The 12046-nt window shown below is 46.0% G+C and overlaps 1 protein-coding gene across 1 annotated transcript; it reads right to left on the bottom strand.

The window, feature by feature from the left end:
- Nucleotides 1-1044: 1044 nt before the first annotated feature.
- Nucleotides 1045-10492, bottom strand: LOC140418252 (uncharacterized). The gene is made up of 2 exons (XM_072501694.1): nucleotides 10381-10492; nucleotides 1045-7847 (listed from the first exon to the last, which is right to left on the bottom strand). The coding sequence occupies exon 2, from the start codon at nucleotides 7737-7739 to the stop codon at nucleotides 6369-6371; it is 1371 nt and encodes a 456-aa protein (XP_072357795.1). The 5' UTR covers nucleotides 7740-7847; nucleotides 10381-10492; the 3' UTR covers nucleotides 1045-6368.
- Nucleotides 10493-12046: the final 1554 nt, after the last annotated feature.

Raw genomic sequence — 12046 nt, 5'->3', positions numbered from 1 at the left:
TGCAGTGATGTCCTGGAGCTCGTGGTTGGCCTCCAACCATCACAACCATCTTCCTTTGTGCCAGGTACGACTCCAACCAGCAGAGAGTTTTCACCCTGATTCCCATTGACTCCAGATTAGCTAGGGCTCCTTGATGCCATACTCGGTCAAATGCTGCCTTGATGTCAAGGGCAGTCATTCTCACCTCACCTCTGATATTCAGCGCTTTTGTGCATGTTTGAACCAAGGCTGTAATGACTGCAGGAAGACATCAATAGACTGATCAGCGGGCCAGAAAGGTAGCAAACTGAGGTCAATCCAGAGAAGCGCGGGGTAATAAATACATTTGGGGGAAGACAAACACGAGGGAAGGAATATGAATGGTATGATAGTGAGGTGTAGAGGGACAGAGGGGCGTGAGAGTGCAAGTCCACAGATCCCTGAAGGTGACAGGAGAGGTAGATACAGTGATTGTAAAGGCAGAGAGATACTTTGTTATTCACGGGGACATAGAGTACTACAGCAGGGAATATTCCCAGCAATTTCTATCGGAGGAAAGACCTGAAACCCCTCTCTCCACAGATGCTGCCAGAGCTGCTGAGTATTTCCAGCATTTTCTGTTTTTATTATAAGATCAGGGAGGTTATACTGGAGCTGTCCAAAACACTAGTTAAACCACAGCTGCATTACTGGGTACAGTTCTGGTCACCACATGACAGGAAGGATGTGTTCATACCAGAGAGGATGCAGAGGAGATTGACCAGGATGTTGACGCAAATGGAGAATTTTAACAATGAGGAAAGATTGGAGAGGCCGAGGTTGTTTTCTGTGGAACAGAGAACGCTGAGGAGAGATTAACTGAGGTGTTTAACATTCTGAGGGGCCCGGATAGAATGGACAAGAAAGATTTATTTCATTAACAGGTCAATAACCAAGGGGTTTAGATTTAAAGTAATTAGCAGAGGATTGGGACTGGAAGGGGCATAATGGATCTCTGTGTCTATTCGGAACCCTGGATATGTGTTATCCCTTCTCAGTTCCCAAATAACAGAGGTCAAGTCTGTGCTTTTTGGCAAAGTCCAGTTGAACTTTATTTGTCAGCTGTGCCACTTGTTTTTAATACAAAATTTATTTAAAAATCAACAACTAGCCCTGCAGCAAGCTAGTCAGATTAATTGTCTTTAGCGAATACAGAAGTTGAGTTTTCATTCAAATCATAATACGCCAGATAAAATAACTGGGTAATTTTGATTAGCAAAGCGAGCAGCAAAGGTTTCATAAATAGATGGAGTGAGCAAGAAGAGAAACAGAACAGAGCAACAGAAGCACTTTTCCATTCCGGTAAGTGATTCTTAAGAGAATTGTTATCTCAAAGTCTGGCCTTCTTTTTACTGCTGATTGGCTTTAACTAATTTATAATTCATCAATTTGACCAAAGTGTCTATACATCAATTTAAGAGATATATGTATTTGAGTATGTTGGCGGAATTCTCCCATTCCATCGCTTGTCAATTTTCCAAATTATTGACACCTGCATCTCAACATTAATTAGAAAAAAACCAGCCTTCAGGGCATTATGACCTTAGACTGTCTATTACCATGGAAACGAGACTGTCCGTGCTGGAAAAGCAGCAGCATACAATGGGGTCTTTTAGCTAGTTGGCGTCACTGACCTTGCTTGTCTCAAGCAATTTGCAAATGTTAAAATCTAGGTTTAATGAATGAAAACTAAAGTGTATGATCTGGATTAACCCTTAATGGGTATCCAGCTATTGTTGCACTCAAATAATGCTTCATATGCTTACTGAGTTCTCATTTAACTATTTTACCGTTATCATCTATAGGTAACTAGAAAGCCCATTTCTATCAGTCCCCCCTTTTGATTCTTCTTAAGATTAATAAGATGAATCAAAATAATGAATAGAAGTTAGGGAAGAAATGTGATAGGGTAGAATTAAGCGCGGGGAGGAACTCATTTGCATTGTCTTTAATGGTTCACTTGTTTGAGAACAGCCATCAACACTGGAACGGGCAAAGCTTTGCAAGCGTTACAAGCATTCTGGAGGTATTTTATGCAAAAGAGTGATTATATAGTACAATACCAATTCAGTAATAATGGAAATTGATTATATGATTGCAGTTATAATTGGGTAATAATGCAGTAATGACAGTTCAATAGTAGGAGCCTGGTTCAATGTCATGGGCTGGTGGTGCAGTTGGACAACTGAACCACTTTGATTGTTGGGGCATTATGGGTAGCCATACGTTGGCCAATGCATCTGATCGGCAAGATCACTACCTAAATGACAAGCCCAAAAATGAAAAATTAGAGAAGTCCCTGAATGATGGAAATTCCTGTGCTACCCACCCATCCAGAGAGCCATCCCCAAAGAGTGGTGTCAGAGAGTTGGTAAAGTTTCCTAACTTCTTCTGGAATATGTGCTGACAAGCTGTTGATTTCTTCCAAATTATCTGGGATGTAGGTGCAACACTCTGCACCAATCAGGGCACAGGTTCCACCTTTCTCGGCTAGCACATAGTCAAGTGCCATCCGATTCTGTAAAGCCACAGTTCGAATGGCTAGCATCTTGGCTGAAATGCTACTGAGGGCTCGGGCAGTGTCATTGGCTATTTCCTTAAAGGCTGCGGCCAAATTAATGTATTCTCTGGTCAATACGATGATGCCATAGGCAGGGATGAGAGCAGAAAAGAATTTCTCAGCTCCTGTGATCTCGCGTTTAGACCTAGTGATGATAGTGGTCGGTTGATATTTCTCAAACTGTGGGATGAAAGGTCCATGTTTTGAGTCTGCGTTTATAGCATCGGATAGGGAAAGGGAATGGCAGATGAAGGGGACAATGAATCATAAATAGCACGCTCCTCTGCAGCTCACCGGGAGCCAAGGGTATGCAGTATTACTGTAATAGGTGCCATTATAGGTAGAATATTGGGCAACCACTTGTGGGTACCAATATTCTGTACAATTTGTCCCATCGGTGTGATTAGATATCCCTTTAAAGTCGATGGGGATACCCTTAATGTCCAGAGACCACTACCTTTCTTGTGTCATGAGTGCACTCTGTACTGGCACTCACATCCAATAATATTCACATTTACTGTATCCCGCATTCCATGCTCTATGATTATAGCTGATTAAACATATTGTCCCAGTATGGTTATGACCAGTTGGGAAGGTTATTTCTGTTTCCGATCACAGACATGTTGATACCATCCCTTGAAAGTGTTTAATGGGCGGCCTGCAGATCGCCATCTCTTAACCTCATCGTTTATCATTTCTTTGGTTCTGGTGTCTCCACATTGGGGAAGGGAAGAGTCGCGATTTTGGAAAATGTACCATTCTTCCATTTGGGAAAAAGTAAAAGGAACAGGCTGCAGTGGGATACCTGCTTGGGAATTGGTTGGGATAGAAGAACACACCCAGCAATTAGAGACGTTAAAGTCTCTGGCATAGGTATAGGACATGTAAAGGAACGTGTTAACATTGAACTCCTGGGTAAGGCCTGCTGGGCCAAACATGTAACTGAAAATCAATATTATGGCAAACATTTTTACAGATTCTGATTTTGGTAAGCGCGCTTCACATATGACGCGTGAATCCTTGATTTCTTTCCTTGGAGTTTCACGGCTGACTGGGTTGAGAGTAATATCTGGTAGGGGCTTTCCCACTTGGCTCCTAATGGTTCGTGCTGAATTTGTTTTATGTAAGAGGATTCGACGGGCACCAAATCGTGGCCCCCTCAGGAGGATCGCCCCACGCCATCGACACCTGACAGCATTTGTTAAGTTTTGACAATAACTAAGTAAAGCATCCCTCATCACATGACAGTCTGTCTTTCTTAAGTCAACAGTTCCTGGCAGGGACATGGGTCTACCAGTGATGACCTTAAATGGGCTTAGTTTGGGGTTGCTCTGATACTGCACAAAACAAGTGCCAAGGCCTGAATCCAATTCCTGCCTTTTTGGTTGTATCTGGACAATCGTTCTTTTAAAGTCTGGTTCATGCGTTCCACTTGTCCTGATGATTCTGGATGATCAGGGCAGTGTAGATTCCAATCGATGTTCAGTAACCTGCACACCTCCTGGCAAACAGCAACTGTAAAGTGGGTTCCATTGTCTGAGTCAATGCTAGCTGGTACTCCCCATCTGGGAATATCGGCTTTGCATAGGACTTTGGCTGTATGGGTGGCTGTAGCCTACCTGGCTGGCGCAGCCTCTTCCCATCTAGAGAGGCTATCCACTATTACCAGGACGTCAGTGTATCTTTGACATGTAGGAAGGGTGATGTAATCAACCTGTATATTCTGGAATGGAACTGCAGGGGCAGCTTTTAGCTGAGGCATTGATGTTATAGGTCGTAAGTTGTTCCTTTCACAGGTTACACAGTGGTTTGATACCAATTGTGCATATATTTTGAATCCTTTGCCACACCAACTTTTCTGGAATCAAGCCATCATCTGTCCTGGGCCAGAAATGGCAAAATGGCATCAGTGCCTGTGGTGCAACTGGTTTATCAGTCTGAACTTGTCTCCAAATATCATCACCATACAACTGGATACCTGAGTCTAACCATGACCATTTCTCTTCTTGTGCCGAGTCATGTTGCATTTCACGTAGATCTTGCAATAAATCGGTCACTCCCAATTTGTAGATGTGTCTTGGTTCTGCTGAAGAATCCCACTGGGAGGCAGCTTCCTTCGCTACTCTGTCTGCAAGGGTGTTTCCTTGTGCTTCTATAGTGTTGTCTTGAGTAATGGCAATACCATTTAGAATGGATACTTCTTTTGGCAAAGCTATGGCTTCTCGGAGGTCATCATTTCAGTGGTGGGAGTCTAGAACTCGCTGTCTCATAGGGTCCTAGAAGCAGAAATCCGGATCACTTTAAAATAAATGTCTTGGATATCCAATTGAAGGACTGGAACAGACCGGGCAATCGACTGAGATCTGCAAAATAGGATTAAGCCGAATAGTTCCACTTCAGCCAGCACTCACACAATGGGCCAAATGGCCTCTATCTGTACCAGAACTTTGAGGTTTTTACTCTGATAGTTGGAGTTTGTTTCTGATGATAATAACCTCTAAGGGACTGGAGTTTAACATTCCAGATATTGGTGAAATAAATCAGCTGTTTTAAACACGTTGTAGATTTTTGTCTTTCCCGCCTGAGTGTTTAACATCACCTGGCTGGAGCTCAGAAAGGACAATCTCACCTCATAGAATCAGAGAATTTACAGTGCAGAAGGAGGCCATTCGGCCCATTGAGTCTGTACCAGCCCTTGGAAAGAGCATCCTACTTAAGCCCACACCTCCACCCTATCCCCGTAACCCCACCTAACCTTTTGGACACGAAGGGCAATTTAGCATAGTCAATCCACCTAACCTGCACATCTTTGGAGTATGGGAGGAAACCGGAGCACCCGGAGGAAACCCACGCAGATACGGGGAGAACGTGCAGACTCCGCACAGACAGTGACCCAAGCAGGAATCGAACCCGGGTTCCTGGCGCTGTGAAACAACAGTGCTACGCACTGTGCTACTGTGCCGCCCTTGCATCCAAGCTCCCAGATTGTCTGTCTTCTCTCCGGGTAAGATTCTGTTTGTCTCTTGTTTTTCACTGTGGCAGGGCAGAGACCTGATTGAAGGGATTCAAACATTGGAGTTCTGGGAAAGATGGTCAAAGATTTGGGAGGTGGCAACATGTTCAAAGAGTTTGGAGAGGAGACGGAGGTTGAAGATGGGGCAGTAATTTGTAAGGATGGCAGGGTCAAGGGTTTGTTTTATTGAGGAGGGGGTGATGATGGCAGATTTGAAGGACAGAGGGACAGTGACTGAAGAGAGAGAAATGTTGACAATATCCGTGGATACACGGTAGTTGGCTGATCAGTAGCTGAGTGGGAATAGGGTCGATGGAGCAGGAGCTGGGTCTCATGGACAAGATGAGCTCTGAGAGGGCATGAGAGGAGATGGGAGAGAAACTAGAGAAAGATGTGGGTTCAGGGCTCGGGAAAGGATGACATTTAGAGACAGTTTGGTCCGGTGGGCTCGTGGAAGGGAGGGAAGCAGCAGAGGCAGCTGATCGGATTTACTCAATCTCAGTTACAAAGAAGCTCCACAAGCTCCTCACACTTCTTTATGGAGGTGAGGATGGAAGAGACAGGCGAGAGTGAGAGAACTTCAAAAGGAACTAACCTGTGTCAGAGATATTAAAAAGTTTCAACACACTGCGGATTTAACTCAAATCTAATGTATTTGACTTTTAGCCAGAATATTAGCCCCTGTAAATGGGCTGAAGTTTGTTATCAGCAGAAAGAGATCCAAATGAACATGGTTCAGTCCTGAATGTGAGTAACAGCAAAACCCATTCACTGTGGTTACTTGTGGCCTCGTTGGTGCTGCTGCAGGTGGTATGAAATGGTGAATCCCTTCCCACACTCGGAGCAGGTGAACGGTCTCTCCCCAGTGTGAATTCGCTGATGTACAGTGAGGTTAGATGATCGTCTGAACCCAGTCCCGCAGTGAGAGCATCTAAACGGTCTCTCGTCAGTGTGAACACGTTGATGGCGCATCAGTTCCACAGGACTTTTATAGCACCTCCCGCAGTCTGGACATTGGAACGGTCTCTCGCTGTGAACTCGCTGGTGCTTCTGTAGGTTGTAAGACATTTTGAATCCCTTCCCACACTCTGAACAGGTGAACGGTCTCTCTCCAGTGTGAACTCGCTGGTGCTTCTGTAAGTCAGATGACTGAGTGAATCCCTTCCCACACATGGAGCAGGCGAATGGCCTCTCCCCAGTGTGAACTCGCTGGTGCTTCTGCAAGTCAGATGACTGAGTGAATCCCTTCCCACACTTGGTGCAGGTGAATGGCCTCTCTCCAGTGTGAATTCGCTGATGTACAGTGAGCTGAGATGAGTGTCTGAACCCAGTCCCGCAGTGAGAGCACCTAAACGGTCTCTCGTCAGTGTGAACACGTTGATGGCACATCAGTTCCCCAGAACTTTTATAGCACTTCCCGCAGTCTGGACATTGAAACGGTCTCTCATCAGTGTGAACTCGCTGGTGTTTCTGCAGGGTGGATAACTGAGTGAATTCCTTCCCACACTGGGAGCAGGCGAATGGCCTCTCCCCAGTGTGAATTCGCTTATGTACAGTGAGGTGAGATGATTGTCTGAACCTAGTCCCGCAGTGAGAGCACCTAAACGGTTTCTCGTCAGTGTGAACACGTTGATGGCTCATCAGATCCCCAGAACGTTTGTGGCACTTCCCGCAGTCTGGACATTGAAACGGTCTCTCATCAGTATGAACTCGCTGGTGACTCAGCAGGACGGATAACTGAGTGAATCCCTTCCCACACTTGGAGCAGGTGAATGGTCTCTCCCCAGTGTGAACCCGCTGGTGTGTGGACAGATTAGATGACTCAGTGAATCCCTTCCCACACTTGGAGCAGGTGAATGGTCTCTCCCCAGTGTGAACTCGCTGGTGTGTGGACAGATTAGATGACTCAGTGAATCCCTTCCCACACTTGGAGCAGGTGAATGGTCTCTCACCAGTGTGACTGCGTCGATGAATTTCCAGATGGGATGGGGAAGTGAATCCTTTCCCACATTCCGCACATTTCCACGGTTTCTCCTCAGTGTGACTGCATTTGTGTCTCGTGAGGTCTGATGATCGAGTGAATCCTCGTCCACACACACAACACGTGTACGGTTTCTCCCCACTGTGAACAATGTTTTTTCCTTCCATGTTCAAAGTACGATGATGTTCAGGATATGATAAATTGGAAACTCTGTCAGATCCTGGTGTGATATTTGGTTTGCATATCTGGACTTTGGAGCCTCCCCTTCGAACACCCTGTGAAAACAGAAAATAGGGAGTGAGAGAGAACCCACAAAAACACAAAAGCAGGTTGTGAAATTGAGCTGAATGAATCTGGTCATTTGTGGGGCCGGCACTGGGAAAAAGTGACCATGAAAACTGCTGGATTGCTGTAATCTTCAGCTTCATAAACAATAATATTGATACTGAAACTATGCTTCTGGTGGCACGGTGGTTAGCACTGCTGCCTCACAGTGCCAGGGACTCAGGTTCAATTCCGACCTTGGTGACTGTGTGTGTGGAGTTTGCACTTTCTCACCGTGTCTGCGTGGGTTTCCACCCGGTGCTCAGGTTTCCTCCCACAGTCCAAAGAAGGGAACATTAGGTGGATTGGCCTTGATAAATTGCCCCTTAGTGTCCAGCGATGTGCAGGTTAGGTGGGGCTATGGCGTTACAGGGACAGGGTAGGGGTGTGGGCCTAGGCAGGGTGCCCTTTCAGAGAATCAGTGCCGACCTGATGGGCCGAATGGCCCCCTTCTGCACTGAAGGAATTCTATGGCTCTAATTCTATTCTGTGAATCTTTCTGAAGCTCTGGTCACCACTCTTCAGGAAGAACAAAGAACAAAGAAAAATTACAGCACAGGAACAGGCCCTTCGGCCCTCCCAGCCTGCGCCGATCCAGATCCTTTATCTAAACCTGTCGGCTCTTTCCAAGGATCTACTTCTCTGTTCCCCGCCCGTTCATATATCTGTCTAGATGCATCTTAAATTATGCTATCGTGACCGCCTCTACCACCTCCGCTGGCAAAGCGTTCCAGGCACCCACCACCCTCTGCGTAAAAAACTTTCCACGCACATCTCCCTTAAACTTTCCCCCTCTCACCTTGAAACCGTGACCCCTTGTAATTGACACCCACACTCTTGAAAAATTTTGTTGCTATCCACCCTGTCCATACCTCTCATAATTTTGTAGATCTCAATCAGGTCCCCGCTCAACCTCCATCTTTCCAACGAAAACAATCCTAATCTACTCAACCTTTCTTCATAGCTAGCACCCTCCATACCAGACAACATCCTGGTGAACCCCCTCTGCACCCTCTCTAAAGCATCTACATCCTTCTGGTAATGTGGCGACCAGAACTGCACGCAGTATTCCAAATGTGGCCTAACCAAAGTCCGATACAACTGTAACATGACCTGCTGACTCTTGTACTCAATACCGCGTCCGATGAAGGCAAGCATGTTGTATGCCTTCTTGACCACTCTATCGACCTGCATTGCCACCTTCAGGGTACAATGGACCTGAACTCCCAGATCTCTCTGTGCATCAATTTTCCCCAGGACTCTTCCATTGACCGTATAGTCCGCTCTTGAATTAGATCTTCCAAAATGCATCACCTCGCATTTGCCTGGATTGAACTCTAACTGCCATTTCTCTTCCCAACTCTCCAATCTATCTATATTTTGCTGTATTTTCTGACAGTCCTCCTCGCTATCTGCAACTCTATCTGAATGTGAAGGTTCTTGGAGAAGATGCAGAGGAGATTTACCAGAATGGTTCCAGCAAAGGAGGTTGAGGGGAGATTTGATTCAGGGACACAGGATTATGCCAGATTTCCATCAGGTGGACAAAGAAACTCTGTTTCCATTCACTGGTCATACAAGCAGTCGGGACACAGATTTAAAGTTTTGGGTAAAACCTGGATTGAACAATATAAGATCCTGAGGGGTCTTGACAGGGTGGATGTGGAGAGGATGTTTCCTCTTGTGGGAGAATCGAGAACATCACTGTTGCAAAATAAGGGGTCTCCCATTTCCGATGGAGATGAGGATTTTTTATTCTCTTGAGGGTTGTAAAACTTAGGAACTCACGTCCTTAAAAGGCAGCGGAAGCAGAGTCCTTGAATATTTTTGAGGCAGAGCTGGATAGATTCTTGATGAGCAAGGGGGTGAAAGGTTATCAGGGGTAGGCAGGAATGTGAAGTTGAGGTTAGAATGAGATCAGCCGCAATCTTATTGAATACTGAGCAGGCTCGAGGGGCCGAGTGGCCTGTTCCTAGTTTGTATGTAAAAGGTACAGGAGATATGAGGTGATATGAGATGTATGTTTTGACACAGCGAGCGGCAATGGCCTGAAACTTGCTGTCTTGGAGAGAGTTTGAAAATAAACACAATGAATGATTTGATTTCAAAAGGAAATTTGATGGACATCTGAGGGAAATTACCTGCGAGGACACAGGGAGAGATCAGGAGAATGGCACTGACTGGATTGCTCCAGAGAGCTAGCATGGACTCAATGGGCCGAATGCCATTCTCTGTGCCAACATGTCTCTGAATCCTTTGTGTAATCTAGTTTTGTAATTTAACCCCGGGGGGGTTCAGATATCACTCAGCTAAATCTGTGCTACACTCCCTCCGTGGCCATTCTATCCTTCCTCAGGTTTGTTGCCCAGAACTGAACACAGTTCTCCAGGTTTGGTCTAACCAGGGTTTGTGAATCTTGGGGCTTTTCCAGTTACACTGAGACTTGAAATCTTCCCTCACAGACAGAACAGACAAACCTTTTACCTTCCACACCCAGATGCTGCTGATATTCAGGGTCTGATGAACCGAGTGACTCTGTCAGATCACGATGTGACGTTTGGTTTGCGTTTCCCGTCTGTTAAACCTCTACTTCCAGTATCCTAAAATTTACAGAAACCTCACTGTCAGTTAGGACAGAAATTCACAACATTCTCTCCTCACCAACTTTGATTAAATGTATTCCTGGAGGTTTGATCACATGACCTGCCCCCATCCTCCAGCCATTAATCGGTCAACACATCCATCCTTGTGACACACTGCCTTCCTCGGCCAATTGGGAAGCAAAATGACTCATTACCTTACAGGACAGTTACTGTCCTAACGATTTTCCAGACACCCAGGTGTGAATCTCACCAACGCAGGGAGTGGAGTTGGTGTGAACTCGGGGAGAGGGAGCTTCGGAACAGTAAATATAAATAACTTACCTCAGGGATTCAGGGCAGCACGGTAGCATTGTGGATAGCACAATTGCTTCACAGCTCCAGGGTCCCAGGTTCAATTTCGACTTGGGTCACTGTCTGTGCGGAGTCTGCACATCCTCCCCGTGTGTGCGTGGGTTTCCTCCGGGTGCTCCGGTTTCCCCTCACAGTCCAAAGATGTGCAGGTTAGGTGGATTGGCCATGCTAAATTGCCCTTAGTGTTGGGTGGGGTTACTGGGTTATGGGGATAGGGTGGCGGTGTTGACCTTAGGTAGGGTGCTCTTTCCAAGAGCCGGTGCAGACCCGATGGGCCGAATGGCCTCCTTCTGCACTGTAAATTCTATGATAATCTATGATGATTCACGGCCTAGTCAGCAGGGAGAGGCGTTGGCCCGGATCCGGGGAGGAACGGCAAGTATAAATAACTTACCTCGGGGATTCATGGCCTTGTCTGCAGGGAGCGAGGTTGGTGCCAATCCGGGGAGGAAGAGCTTCGGAACAGTCAGTATAAATAACTTACCTGTTGGGTATCTGGACTGGGGGAAGAAACTGAAACGTGACATTAGAGTAATTAACTAAGTTGGGGAGTAACTAGGAGATTAGTAACTAGGAGATTGCTGATTGTTATCTATATCAACGATTTGAATGAGAATGTACAAGGCTTGATCAGTAAGTTAGCAGATGACACTAAAATAGGTGGTATTGTAGACAGTGAGGAAGGTTATCAGAAATTGCAGCTGGATCTTGATCAGCTGAGGAAGTGGGCCGAGAAATGGCAAATGGAGCTCAATACACATCAGTGCGAGGAGTTGCATTTCGGAAAGTCAAATCAAGGTAGGACTTTCACAGTGAATGGTAGGACCTTAGGGAGTATCGTGGACCAGAGCGACCTTGGAATTCCGGTGCACGGTTCTCTAAAGGTGGAGTCACAGGTAGATAGGGCAGAGCTTGTGGCATGCTGAACTTCATCAGTCAGGGCATTGAGTATAGAAGTTGGGAAGTTATGTTGCAGTTGTCCAGGACGTTGGTGAGGTCGCACCTGGAGTATTGTGTTCAGTTTTGGCTGCTTTGCTGTCAGAAAGATGTTATTAAACTGGAGAGAGTGAAGAAGAGATTTACAAGGATGTTGCCCGGACTCAAGGGACTGAGTTACAGGGAGAGATTGGACAGGCCAGGACCTTTTTCTTTGGAGCGTAGGAGACTGAGGGGTGATCTTATCGAGGTGTATAAGA

The sequence above is a fragment of the Scyliorhinus torazame genome, chromosome 5, assembly GCF_047496885.1.
Source record: "Scyliorhinus torazame isolate Kashiwa2021f chromosome 5, sScyTor2.1, whole genome shotgun sequence".
NCBI classification, from domain to species: domain Eukaryota; kingdom Metazoa; phylum Chordata; class Chondrichthyes; order Carcharhiniformes; family Scyliorhinidae; genus Scyliorhinus; species Scyliorhinus torazame.
This window is presented reverse-complemented; position numbering and strand designations above follow the sequence as displayed.